This window comes from Phyllostomus discolor, chromosome 10 (assembly GCF_004126475.2).
Source record: "Phyllostomus discolor isolate MPI-MPIP mPhyDis1 chromosome 10, mPhyDis1.pri.v3, whole genome shotgun sequence".
NCBI classification, from domain to species: domain Eukaryota; kingdom Metazoa; phylum Chordata; class Mammalia; order Chiroptera; family Phyllostomidae; genus Phyllostomus; species Phyllostomus discolor.
This window is the reverse complement of record NC_040912.2, coordinates 69,843,090-69,857,581: the sequence shown is the minus strand read 5'-3', so window position 1 is coordinate 69,857,581 and position 14,492 is coordinate 69,843,090. Positions and strand designations below refer to the sequence as shown.

Here is a 14,492-nt window from a genome sequence, read left to right as displayed (position 1 = left end):
ATGTCTGCATTTAGAAATGTTTAAATGCAGGCTCATTTATCTGTAATTAATTTACTACAGTGGGAATAAGAAGGATTTCAGTTTATTCCAGTTAGGGATTAAACTTGGTTGAATTTTATTAGATAATTGAGTATTTCCCATTTCATGTTGCTATTATAGAGCTGCTAAAGTGGCAAAAACCAAAAATATCTATCTGAAAGGCAAAACAAAAATTATTCCCTTCTTTTAAAACATGTTTTGTAAAGATTAATTAAGCTTCTGTGTAGTTATTTTCTGTACTTTATTGATTCAGGATTACTTGTACTCTGTAAATGTGTTGAATTATTTACACGTCATGGGCAGCTAATGCTAATTCAGAACATGCCCAGTGGGACCTCAGAGCCCTGAAATGCTAAATGTAATCTGGGGATCAGTAACATTCCATTCATAAAATGCATCACCTACAGGTTAATGGAAATAAACAATAGGCAAGACAATGAGTGGATTATGCAAATGCACTGAAAAGATTTAAGCAAGAGGAGGGGACAACAAGAAACTAATTTGTGTTTTATTTAAACGTGGATTAAGGTTTATGGTACACAAAATGATTAAAACTACTCTGCTAATTTGCTAATGGTCTAAGAAGCACCACTGCACAGCAAAAACTATCAAAATAAATCCGCTGTGGCTTTTTTGTTGTGGGAGAGGCAAACAGGCTGCAAAGAGGCAAGATGACCCCTTAGCAGGAAATGAACAGTATTCTAAAGAAAAATTTGAGTGACTACATTTATATGACATTTATCTGAGAAAAAAAAGTTTCATGAAACTAAAACTCGGTCTTTATATTCAATTACTGCTTTGTGAGAAATGAGTTTTTTTTTTCTTTTTCATTAAAATTTGATCCTGTAAAACAAATTAACTTTAAAATACAAGTACTTTTGTAGGGCATCTTGTACAAATAACAGCATGAAAGGAAATTCATTGTTAATTACATCTTAGATAATATGCCCACTAAAGTTCCTGAATAATGGCAAAAAGATATGCGAAGAGGTAAACTTACTTTCAAGTTATTGGTTTGGAGATTTCTAAGTCCGAGCAAGGTAGCAGCGTGAGGACAGCCCAGCTGCCACTAGCACTTGATCTTGGGGCATCAGCAATGATCAGGGACGTTCAGCAAAGTAAGGAGTTTGCAGCAGGATCAAGTAGCCCTGACATTCTGTACTGCTTAAGTGGAAAGTGACCTGAAGAGGAGCCCCCATTGTAAAGAGCAACACATTTGTCACCACCATGTGACACTAACTTCTGAGGAGCCCACTCCAGCTCCCAGCCACTGGCCTGCCCTTCAGTTGTTGGTGTATTAGGAATGCGTGGGCTATGAATCCTCCGGATAAATGACTCTGCTGGCAAAACAGCTGCAGAAGGTTTGGGTGTGCTGTGTGAGGAGGTTGGAGAGTTAGGCACCAGTGTAGGCAGATATCAGGAAAGGGGGGTACGACATTAGTAGAGAATGCATTTTAAGTATCTCTTCACTCAGAAGAGCCTAGTAGTTCTCTCTTGATTACTGTAATCTTTCTGTACCTGTATCATCAAAACTTTAGGACCTTTTCCACCACAGTTTGTACCCTTATTGTCTAAGACATTTAAATCATGGGACTAGGTAAATGTCAACATTAAAATTTCCCAGGTGGGCTGATGCTATTTTAACCACTTTTCATTATCATGAAATCATTCCAGGTAATAGCAAAGGGAATTATTTAGCAGTTTGGATACAAAATGTTTGACCTTTTGTTCCTCCTTTTGTTTTTGAAGATACTGTTTTCCCTTCGGACGACCTGAAGGTGCTCTAAAAGCTACGCTTTCCTTACTTGAAAGGGTATGTTCAAACATTACTTTGTAAACACTGTTCACGTTGTCAGTCGCTGTGTGTTTTAGCTATTGAACTAGGCAGTCTCATTCCTCATGGGCCTGTTGTCCTCTCAGTACACTGCATTTCATCAATTTTTCACACTTTCTTGCTACATTCAAAATGTTCCTACATACTGCTTCTTCCTTCCCAAAACCTTTCTGAAGCCTATTGCTGCTACCATATGCCGAGTCGATGGAATCTTTTTGGTAGTTAATCTGTTTTTTTCCACCTTTTTCTCCTCTCATGAAATAGTCTTTTTTTAGTCAGTTAAGTATAACTATCTTTCAGACTTCAGAGCTGTCTTTCATAATCTCCCCTGACTTGTTTGTACTTCAGCCTGTCATATTCCTCATATTTATGAGTTTATCATATAATATTCACAAACATATTGTTTCTTTTAATCTAAAGTCATCTCAAAATTTATTTCAGTTCGATCTGTGTGTTGCTTTAAATGAATTCATGAACCATAGAAATTCATTTCCCCTCAAAAAATAAATAGCAAATGAGGTTTCATACCCATGCTAAAAAATTGTTCATTAATGGGGCAAAATACAATCAGAGGTGTTGAAACACGGTAACGGCTGTAAGAGGGAGGGAGGAAGTGGGGACTGGCTGAAAAGTGAAGGGAGTAGACAAAGAACACGCACACAGGACCCATGGACATGGACAACGGTGTGGGGGTGACTGGGAGTGGAGGGCGGGCTGGGTGGAGGGGGGCAAAGGGGCAAAATTGGGACAATTATAATAGTATAAACAATAAAATATTTAAAAGGAAAACATTGTTCATTAATGAAAGTATATTCTCTACTCCTGTTTTTTTTGTGGTAGACTGGGTTTGGAAGGGAAGTATCATTTTTATTTGTCTATAAAACTATTCATATGCCCCTTGGAAGCTAACAGGTAGTGTGGACAACTCCTGGTCATTATCAGTGTTAAAGGACGTTTAGGGGTCATCTATAGCCCGTTTTTTGATTATTCGGGTTCTGATTTATTGACTTCAAGCACTTGTTCCTCTCCATTTTCCTGCCCAGTGAATTCTAGGTATTGCATTGTTTATTAGCCCCTCTATGAAAAGCAAAAAGGGAAGACATTTTCAGGGATTTAAGGACTTGGGAGATGAGGGCTAGAACCTACTGGCTAAAATGAGGTCTTCACTAATAGATTGGTTTTATCTACATATCCCTGTGTTATCCTTGATTCCTGTGTGTTGTGTAATAGAAATATTATTGTGGAAATTATCTGTTTTATTAGAATTTTTATAATGTTAAAAGCTACATGCAACCCAAGCTTTTCAAAGTATAGATTTTATCCTATTAAGGTATCATAGATATGATAAAATCCTGAAAGATAGCTTTACTTTTGGGAACCGCATCCCATGCTGAATACCTCCTGCAGCCCCTCTGTGAACTGGTTTCCATGGTAGAGCTCCCTCCACCCCTCCCCACCTCCCGCAGGGCAGAGTTAGTGGGAGGAGAGGTGCCCTCATGCCCTGCACTGATGAGGCAGGATGCACAGTGACCTTTATTCCAGTTATAGTCACAAATCAGATCTCTTGCTGAACTGAGAGAGAAGTGATAAAAGCTATATCTTCATTTTCATGGCTTTGTACTTACTGACATCTTAGTAAAATAAAGTAAAATCTGCAGGTAAATTTTTATTTATTTTTATTTTTCATTTTACTTTTCGAGAGAAGGGAAGGGAGGGAGAGAGGTAGGGAGAGAAACATCAGTGTGCCAGAGATGCATCAGTGGATTGACTCTCACAAGAGCCCGACTGGAGACCTGGCCTGCCACCCAGGCATGGGCACATGGGAATTGAACCGGCAACCTTTCAGTTCTCAGGCCAGCACTTAATCCACTGAACCACACCAGCCAGGGCTACAGGTGAATTCTTGATATGTATGATAGCTTGGAGAACAAGGGGAGGAAGCGTGAAACAGAGGTTGTGTCTCCCTTTTTGCACTCGTCAGCACTTCTTCTGCACTTGCCAGGAAAGAGGCTTCAGTTCTCCCCTCTCTAAATTGAGTGTCCAACTCTTATATAATAAGAAATATTGCCTGATTTCAACCCTGGACTCACCTCTGTAACAGATATACACATTCTAATTTTAACAGCTATCTGTATTTAAAAGTGTGCCACCATGGTAAGGCCTGATAGTAAGTTTGTGATTCTGTATATGGTGCAAAATTAATCTTAAATTCAAATTTTTGTAATAATGACATTAAAAACAGTACTGTTTGTATATTTTCTACTCTAAGGAGAAAGATTTTTCTGGCTATAATGTTCAGTTCAAAATAAAGTGTAAATGTACGTCTGTGTTAAAGATTTTTAATATGAGAGTATGAAGACTAAATGAAGTTGATGGTGAAGCAGCTGTTAAATGATAATTTACTGTTTTCAAAAGGAACCCTTGCCTAACAATATAAAACTATGTTGTCAGGATTATCAATGCTAGAATGATTGAACAAATTTGAGATAATAAGGTCCTTAGTGCCAAGGATGATTGAAAGAGAATGAAATAATACAGCAGAAAGTGGGTATTTTCATGCCTTTTTATTATTACTTTCAAGATAAAAGACAAATAGGATAGCAAAAACACTTAAGTTATTGTCTTCTCTACAGTAGTAGTTTACTATATACTTTATAATTTGAATGTAAGCAAAGCAAGAAGAAAAACCCATTAACTACATGGAAAAATAATCAGAATTTATTGTGAGCCATTTTATCACCAGGAAAGTTTTAAGGAAAATTATTGGAGTCATTAAATGGTTCTTAAGTACATTGCACTTTGAATTTTTGATATAATTGTATTTTCCCCTTGCCAGTAGTTATATTTTTAAAGGAAAAATCCAAAAACACAAGTTAGGAACCCCAACATAAAATTTTTTTCCCTAAATTCATAAAGTTTTTATGTATTTTAACATTTGATACTACATTTCACTAAGAAAAGTGTTTTTCCTCCTCAGTGTATCATAGTAACTAAAGTTTAATTAGTGAAAGTGGTCTTGATTTTTGTAGAGCACAATAAAAAGATGCTTATTCTTAATGGAGTTTTGTTATTGTTTTCATCTGTGTTGCTGAAAATATTTAAAGCTTTTAAGTTAGAGATGTGGAAGACAAACTTTGTTTATTACTTGTCCCATGGACAGTAATCCGCTCTGAAACAGCTGCTGCAGTGGCGTCACGGGTCCCTGGAGGAAGAGTGACAGCCACACTGAATGGTCGCTGGGCCTATGGGAGGTTTTGAAGTGCACAAATGAGGCCAAGACAGGAGGAGCCAAGACTGGAGGATTACTTCCCAGTTGGGAAGTGGCGACTCATTACCTCCCCCAATGTTACCTCACACCCCTCCTACTAATAGTCAGGTCTAGAACAATTTGTGTAATTTGTTTTAGTATTTTATGCAATTATCTCTCTCTCTCTCCCTCTCCCTCTCTCTCTCTCTTTAGGTTTTAATGAAAGACATCGCCACTCCTGTACCAGCAGAAGAGGTGAAAAAAGTGGTCAGAAAATGTCTGGAGAAAGCTGCCTTGATCAATTACACTAGACTCACAGAATATGCCAAAATAGAAGGTCAGTGCAGTGAGCAACTGCCGACATGGCAGTGAGAGCCAACAATGCCTATTAACTGAATTTTCTGTGAGAAGCCCTTTCGTTTCCTGAACAAACCTGTACCATGGCAAAGGGAAATGTCTCATTAAAATCTCAGCTGGTGAACTAAAGAGCTTTTTCCTATTCATTGCTTTAATATGCCTCCTGGGACTCTGCTTGAATGAAAGACCCAGGATTCGTGCTTAAGTTGTCCTTTGTTCTTATTTTGAGATTGCAAGAAGCCAAAAGGTGTTTTCTGGGGTTGCATTTTTGACATTACTGTATGTCTAGCATTTAAACTATGGACAGTGTGTTCTTTCCTCATCAGTAACAGTGCAGTGTTACATAATTGTATTTTCCATTCTGCATTGTCACTCAGAGAAGGAAGCAACTTGTCCATTATCATGAGGGCTAAAATAAACTGATAGAATTCCTTGCAACTTTTAATTGCTTATAATATATTGATGCATTTGGAAGATTAGATCTCTTGAGAAAACTGTACATTTTTTTCTCTTTCTTTGGGTTTTACTCATTAAGGATACTGAGATTTAAGATGTTTAGAACTAATTAGATTTAAAATTTTGGCAAAGTCACACAGTTTTTACTCAAAAACCTTTTGATTGATATAATTAAAAGTAATAGAAAGGACCTTAAATGTTTTGCTCTAATTATAAAACTATCATGTACAATACATGTAGCACAAACTTAGGGAGGAAAAAAGTTTGCAATGTTAAATATTTATCTCTAAAAATAAAAAAATCATCCATTAAAAAATTTTAGTAACTTTTAATATTAAACTGTACATAAATTTTTAAATCACTATTATGATAGTTCCATCAAAATTGGGACAATGAAAAAGATGATTATAATGGGCTGTGTTTTATCATTTTCTCTCTCCAAATCTGATCAATCTTTGTAACAAGCGTGTGATAACCATCCTCCTGAGTGATTAACAAAAAAGCCATCCCATCACTATAGCAACCAATATTATATCACAAGAGTAACAACATGAAACCTCCTTAGTTACCAGTTTAACATCATTAATTATGATATCATGTTGTGTTAAAGCACAAGCAATGAATATTAGATCATTTGGGGAAAGTGGAAGATAAACAGATTGGTTTTCACATTTTGAATACTCATTCAAACAGTTTTCATGTTTTGGGAATAGTGGGTGTTGTATACATGGATTGAAAGAATTAATATAAAAATAGACATATTAAAACCTTTCAAATCTGGCAAAGAAAAAAATGTTTGTGTATTACCTGAATAAACGCAATATTGCTTTATCCAAATATTATGAACCCTATCCAAAAAAAAATGAGAATCTTTTTGTTCTTAACTGTCTATTTTAGTTAATTGTTTTGACTTCTACCTTATCCAAGAATACTGAAAACATATGCAGTGTGTGTATATATACACACCATATTTTTTGGACCATAAGACACACCTAGGTTTTAGAGGAGGAAAATAGGAAAAAAAATTTTTGAAGCAAAAAATGTGGTAAAATATTTAATAACATAAATGACATAATGTTTCACTAGTGTACATGTAAACAGAACTCAACAGCAGCATTAACAACCATTATTCCTCCCAAATTTGGGGGGGCTGTGCATCTTATAGTCCAAAAAATACAATATTTTATATATATAAAATATATATTTATATATATAGTTTATCTCTGTATTTAATTCTTAGTCATAGAGTACCTTGTAATATGGACAAATGGAGAATCTTATTTGTACACAAACATGGGCTTTCTCATTAATCAGCTAGATAGGCAGACATGGAAACACTGGTGATCAGAAAGGTGTAGTTATTCTTCTGGGTCACGCATTAAAACAATCCTGCATTAGAGAAAAGCCTCTAATAGGATCAAGTGGTCAGTGAGCTGAGTCAATAGAACCACAGTGGCCAGTGGTCCCACCTTTTCTCTTTCTGGAGTCACCCTCTCTTATCTCCAGTCCAGTGTGAGAATATTCTAGACAATGGAACCACAGAAATCTAGTCAGAAAGGACTACTCAGCAGTCTCATTTTGAAAAAACAACAAAATGCATGCTTATTAGATGAGAAAAACTTCCATTCTTTTTACAATATTACCTCTTTTTCGTATCTTAGAAAATAAAGAGTGTTTGATTTATGCTTAGAATCAGACCAAGAACTAAGTCAAATTTAAGTTCTTGGCTTGATTGGCCTTTGGTATTACGTGAGCAACATGGGTAGAGTTTGCTTTTCTCCTAAATTGTCTCTTCTTATGTTTTAGGCCCAGCAGAAAAGGAAACAGGTAACTGATATTTGTGCATGCACGTGCCATTATTTCTGATGTGGTGCTGTTGTGTTTTGATATTATGAATCACTCTTCTTTTCAGGGCTCCTACTAGATCACTTAAACTAAGGTAGTGAAAACACTTTGATTTTATAAGAACTATTGCTAATGCTTTGTAGGAAAAATATAGGACATTTACCTCTGTAAAAGTTCAGCACTGGTTTTTAAAATGAATTTAAAGTGAAACACCTGAGGCTGTATTAATGTTATGCATTATGCTTTAAGCATGGACACTAATTTTATTTGGAAGCTGCCGCCAGTGTTTGAAGGGCTCTTACAACTGGAAAAAGAGAACCATCTTTCCTTTATCACTCCTGAAAAATAACATGAGAGTGAAAAGCATAAATGCTATTAAATAAAAAATAAGCAACTCTTAACTTTGAAAGTGGTTAATCACAGGAATGAGCAGAAGTTATGAAATCCCAAATCAAGAAATTGCTGGGAAAGCATTCTCTGGGTCTCTAAATTTTAAATGGTTTTGTTGCTTTTTTTCTAGTGTCACTTATCACAGTTGTAATTATCTTAGTTACACATGCCTCCGCCGTGCCTCTTTATCCTACCTATCTCCTCTTCAGCCCCTTGAAGGCAAGGTCTTTACTGAACTTGTAGTCCAAGGTTACTGTTCTATTGCCAGTCACTGAGGCTCAGCCACATGGCACCTTGACACATGACCCAACAATTAGTATTGAAGGAAACAGGTTTTTATTTACAGGATTCCAGCTTCTCAGGGTGGAGAGTAAGGGCACTGAAAGCACTCCTACTCATAGCCCTGTTCTCCCATGAGACCCAGCACTCCTTTGTTCCCCAAAAGGCTATAAGCCAAAACCATGCCCAGAAGTTCCCTATATCCTTATCTGTTCTTAAGTCAGCTGCACAAATGGATCTCCATCCTCTCTGGAAGGTGCTCTTGTGGGTTTCAGAGTCCCCATCTTCTCTTGGGAGCTCTCTCCTTCAGGGCCTGGGGTACGTTGTTCTCAGCCTCCATGTATGTAATGGTTCAGGGAAACATGTGCCGTGTTACCCTGGATCCTGCTGGAGTCCAAGGAGGCACACTTCCCAAGAACGTGGCTTCCCCATGTGTCCTTCAGAGAAGCAGAAGTCTGTAACTCAGCGTTCCAGGTAACAGTTCAGCTCCAAGCATCTCTCACAAATCCATTCTTGGTTAGGCAGGTCCCCACACAGCTCCATCAGCTCTACCGCCATCTTCTTCAGGCAGGCTTCCATGCAGGTCTCCTGTCCTACACCAGACCTGGTAGCAGGCCCTTTGCTACACAGCAGACCACATGTTGGACTGGACCCGTCCTAACACCCTTTCAGGCCACGTGGCTACTTCTTGTAGTGGACTCCCCCTCTCTTTCAGTCCACCCTCACTTTAAATGCTTGGAACTTCCTTTGTGACTTCATAGCCAGCCCCTCCTATGATGCACCTCTTTTGCCAGTTCCACCTGTATCTTTTACCTTCTTTCAGCTGCCATCTTTAGTCAGGGCAAGAGTTCCCTATGATGCAGACATCAGGGGTGGTCATCCACCTCCCCTGGCTGTGTCACGAGTCACTGAGTCACTGAGTCACTATACGCTCTTAAAAGTTACATACACCTTCTGCCCTAGGCAGCAGCCCTCTCATTCAAGAAAGGCACAGCTATTAACTTGCCATTGTTATGCAAAGTATCTTAAACATTATATCATCCACTCCCCCCCCCCCACAATTAAAGGTTTGGGGATTTTCTCCTATGTCTTGGGGCCCCCACTCAGTACCCCATTACACCAGCACCTAGTACTATGCCATGACACAAGCAGGTACTTAGTACTTTGGGGACAAACAAGAGGTTAGTTAATTTCATCTGAAAACAATGGAGGGAGAGATGAGTGATGAACCTTTCTGGTCCTAGTTTGCTTGACTTAGTCAAATTTTGCATGCATCATTAGAGACAAGTTTGCTTGAGTTGTTTTGAACTGAAGTCTTCTACTAAGGGCTTTGTTTCTTTCTCTTTTTTCCTGTGTGTTTCTATTCTTTTCCTGTATTTGACCCCAGAAATAGTCAGGAACAAAAGACTCAGAGCCAGGCAAAGGGGAAAGAACACACCTACAGAGATCGCTAGAGTCCACTTTAGAAAAAATCAACTGGAAAGCACCTGAGACTGCCGGTCCCTTTTATGACAGCCCATTGTGAGAGCAACAGTCCTGTGCTTTTTAACAAACTTCTCCAAAACCTCTTATGGTATTTTATCCCTCACAGCATTTCTGTTTTATAGTTTGCACAGAAGCCCAGGGTTGTTAGAGGCTTTCCCACTGCTAGAGAGTAAATTAGCGGGCCAGCTGGGAGCAGCGTCAGGTGTCCTGATCCCCATCCGCAGAGGCCCTGCCCCTCCCCCTGTGGGAAGGGGTTGCAGCCACCTTCGTGAAGGGTGCGGCAGAGGCTGTTGCCCTGTTCCCATTAAGAGGCCAGGGAAGGAAGCTTGCTGCCTTCTCGAACCTCACCTCACAGGTACTTAACATCCACACCACTGCCCAACTGCACAGCCTGACTCTAGAAAAAACATCTTTTAAAAATTAAATGCTTGCCTAGAGGGGAAAAAAAAAAAATCAGTGTAGCCTCAGTAATTTAAGTGGGTGGAGGGAAAAGCTAATCTCAATTGAAGAATGTTCTCAAGTAACGGAAGAGAGGTTTTTAAGATATGTTATATTCCTGTGGTTGCATTTGGTTGCAAGTTAACAAGGTTACTTAGCAATATTTTGGAGGTGTTTTTAAAATTGAGAATATCAATTACCTGTGTAAGAGTGAAAATGCTTATTAAGACTTTCAAATGGCAGTCCTGTGAGCATTATAATCATTCCCCATTGTTAGTTTGTAGAAAAGAGTAAAACTGTGCCCCAAATTTGTCATAATTTTGTGATCTATTGACTGCCTATTGCCCCAAAATATTTTTATTTACATTGCTGCAGTAGTTCCTTAAACAACTCTTCAAAATAGATATTTTACAAAATTAATTGAGACCTCAGAAAAAGTTAGCAATTTGCACAAGGTTGTCTTTTTGCCGTTAAAATTCAGCATACCAGAGATGCGCGCCCACGTCCCGCAGACAGCAGAGCTGTGCTCGTGCTCTGTCCGCTGGCAGCCCCGCCTCCCAGGCTGTCTGATTGGAAGCAGTGGCATTTTTTTAAAAACGCCCATCACATCACAGAAGTCATTTTTTTTCAAAAATATTATTTAATAACCAACCCTTATAAGCACTTTATATGTACCCATTCATTCCTTACAATTCTTTATAATAAATACTGTTATTACTACTTTGTCGGGAATCTGAAGCAGAGAGGTTACTAGACCAGCTGGCCACGTAGCTGATTACTGGGAGATTAGAAACACTGTGTAATTGTTATATAATAATAGAGCTATCTTCTTATTTTCCTGTTTCTTCCTCTGTCCCCTTCTCAGTAAGCTTGTAGAGTGAAATCTGCACTCAGTCAAAACGCAGCTGAGAGGGTTCTGGAACGGTGCTCTCTGCAGAAATTGACAGAAGCCATATGTGTAACTTAAAATTTTCTGGTTGTCACGTCAAAGAGGTGAAATTAATTTTAACAAGGTAGTTTATTTAACCCAATGTATCCCAAATATTATCTTGTAAAATGTATTCAGTGTACAAAATTATTGAGATACTTAACATTACCTGTTTTCATAGACTGTCTTTGAAATCTGGTGTGTATTTTACTCTCACAGCCCATCTGCCATGTGTGGCTAGTGGCTGCGGAATTGGACAGCACAGGCTCCTCCTAGTGTAGGGCTGAGTTGGACTCGAGAATCTGAATCTTTACATTTTTCCCCACATATCTTCAGTGTCAGGTGTTGAAAGATTAAAATGTGCAACATTTTAATTGAGACACCCCAACTCAAAGTGTCTCTCCCTCTTCCCTGCTTTATTTTTCTCTATATCACTTACGATTTAACATGTGATGTAGTTCATTCATGCAACTGTTGGCCTAGAATGTTAGCCCCACAAGAGCAGGACTTTTGGATTTTAATAACTGCTGCATCGCCAGTGCCAAGAAAAGTGCCTGGTACATATTTAGTACTCGCTAAATATTTATTGAATAAATGAGTGAGTATATGGCACAAAAAGCAATCACACTATTTACAGCAGAGAGAACATCTGTAAACTGGCAAGCTGGCTTTCAAAAGGTCATTCAAACCAGTCACTGAATAATTAACAATGAAAGAGGAAAAACTAAACACTTAAAAATAACAGGATGGAAAAAATTAAACTAGGATTTTATGTCGTTGTTGGGGGAAGGGCAAGGGGCAGAGGTTATAGATCACAGTTGCATTAACAATATCTAGTAACTTAACCTGTTTCAGTTCCTATAATTCAACATGATGCTCAGTTTTGAGTCATTATTCTTTTTCATCCTTGGGAAATCTTCAGATTCTCCATTGGCAGCATAAATTTGCAGAGTAAAGGGATTTTACAACTTTGAAATAGATGAAATAGAACAAATTAACTTAGTCTAAATGCCTTCTATCCTTTTGGGGGAACTATTTGCATGTGTTTTATGAGAACAGATAATTTATTTTTAGAATATAAAATTTCTAGAAAGTTCTTTTTTTTTAATTTTAAAAATGCTTGAGATTTACACTCATAAAATCAACTAGTTTTCTTCTTTGGTTTAATTTAATCATTAACTGTACTATTTATGTGATAGTATGATCCTTTTTATTTGTTATCTAAGATTCAAAATGATACTGAAACTTCATTTTTCTAATTGATTTTTTAATCACATGCTGGTTGATGCCATTATTTTTAAAGAAGAAACAATTTTTTCTTTAATTCGAGGGATGTCTTACAGACAACAATAACCATAATATATCTAATAACAGTCCTATCTTTCTCCTGAAAATGGCGTATCATATAGTGACTTACGATAAAAGAAGCGAGAACCACAATTTAGAGCTTGCCTTGTCCTGAGATCTTTTCATAGATTTAGTACTTAGTAGGTTTATTGTGAATCCAGGAACATGGAAACGCCCTAAACAAAAGGTGGCGAGGGATGAACAGGCAAGGTCTTTGTGCAGTGAGCCTCTGCCTAGGCCCTCTGGTTGCCGGGTGCCCCCGTGTAACCCCCAGTGCTCTCGATTGCAGTGTCAGCTGACCTGGATGGAGATGCTTTCCCAGAGGGCTGGCTGGCTGCTGACTCCCTCTGAGAGGAGAAGTTGCACTGTGGCAGTCCTTGTGTCATTAGGATGTGTTTGCCATCTGGGTGGCATTTTAATTTAACACTCCATTGTCGATGTAGTGAAGAATAATAAATAAATAAAATCTGTTCTGCTTAAAAATGTGTGTGTGTAGAAGGAAGTCCATTTCTGCTTTTGAGTCACCTAATGATTTAGGGACAGATTGATTGATTCAATATCTGGCTCTAAATCAAAGAATGACTCGCCTTTTTCATTAGGTTTTTGAGAAAATCATATAAATCTGTTAAAAGTTTTTAGTTTGTAATGTAGTATGTTTATGTATAGTAAAAACTCATTGCTTGAGCTACACTGATTTAGTGTCTGTGATCATCCAGATAGAGACCAAGTTAAAATTTATTTTTGTACTTTATATATATGAAAAAAAGCTATGAGTAATTTTCAGATGGTCAATGAACTATTTAAATGACCTGAGAGGATATTTTTTTCTGATAGCAATAAATTACTTTGATTCCCATCATCTAATATGATACAATTGAAATATTGATTTTAAACTATTCTTATCAATATGTCCTCATCAATATTTTGAATTAGATGTCTTTAACACTACTCCCTTGCCACACCATTAGCTTAATCTGTATAATATATACACCACAAAGTATTAAGACCATATTCCCTTTTAAGTACTATTTAAGGATTACAAATCACTATAGCCTTTTCCACCTCTGATCTGGAATGAATGAGGATTTCTAGTCTGTTTATTTGCTCAGCCTTTCTCCCACTATCTCACTAGCCATTCAAGACAACAACCCAACAATATATAATTTGCATTCACACCAATTAGTTTGCTCACGACAATGTTGACAGATTAATTCCTGTATATCAGAAGATGTTTGGAGGACATAACAAACAGGAGTTGCAAGGATTATTGACTAGAAGGGGCAAATGAAGACAGTATTTGCTTATGCCTGACAGTGCTTTAAAGCTCTGTGCGTACCTTCGGTTAGCTTAAAACATGAGAAGTATATGGTGCAGTGTCTTAGTTGCTCTTTACACACTTAGCTAACTAACCAACTAAGTGAAAAGTCAAGTGAGAACACAAGGACTGCCTCAGACACCTGTGGCGATGACGTGATGGTGTGCTTGCAGCACCCTCGGGCTCTCTGTGACCAAAGGAAAGGACAGGCGTCCCGTCAACTCCAGACAAACCATGAAGACACTTAAGGACACTGAGCTCCCTCCCTCTAGAATTGGTTCTGAGTCTGCATTCCTTTAACACCTGCCCCCTTTTAAATCTGAGTTGAATTCTGGGAAAGCTTCGGTCCGTGTAAAACAACTTCTGGGAGCACTGTCATGCCACACTCTGCTTTCGGCTTTCCATCCTTATGTCGGAACCAGCGTTACCAGCTCGGACGATTTGTCAGCCTCTGCCGAGGTGTTCAGTGACCTAAACAAGAGGCACCTTTCTTTAACCCACAATCTTTGTCAATGAGTAATCCATCCTTTCT

At 38.0% G+C, this 14,492-nt stretch overlaps 1 protein-coding gene across 1 annotated transcript in view; it reads left to right on the top strand.

Moving 5' to 3' along the window:
• The window catches only part of CADPS2 (calcium dependent secretion activator 2), a 575,914-nt gene that overhangs the window by 436,551 nt on the left and 124,871 nt on the right, over window positions 1-14,492 (top strand). Inside the window, 3 exon segments of the mRNA XM_028525503.2 lie at window positions 1,789-1,852; window positions 5,334-5,457; window positions 7,740-7,760. Of these exon segments, the coding sequence (XP_028381304.1) occupies window positions 1,789-1,852; window positions 5,334-5,457; window positions 7,740-7,760 (209 nt within the window).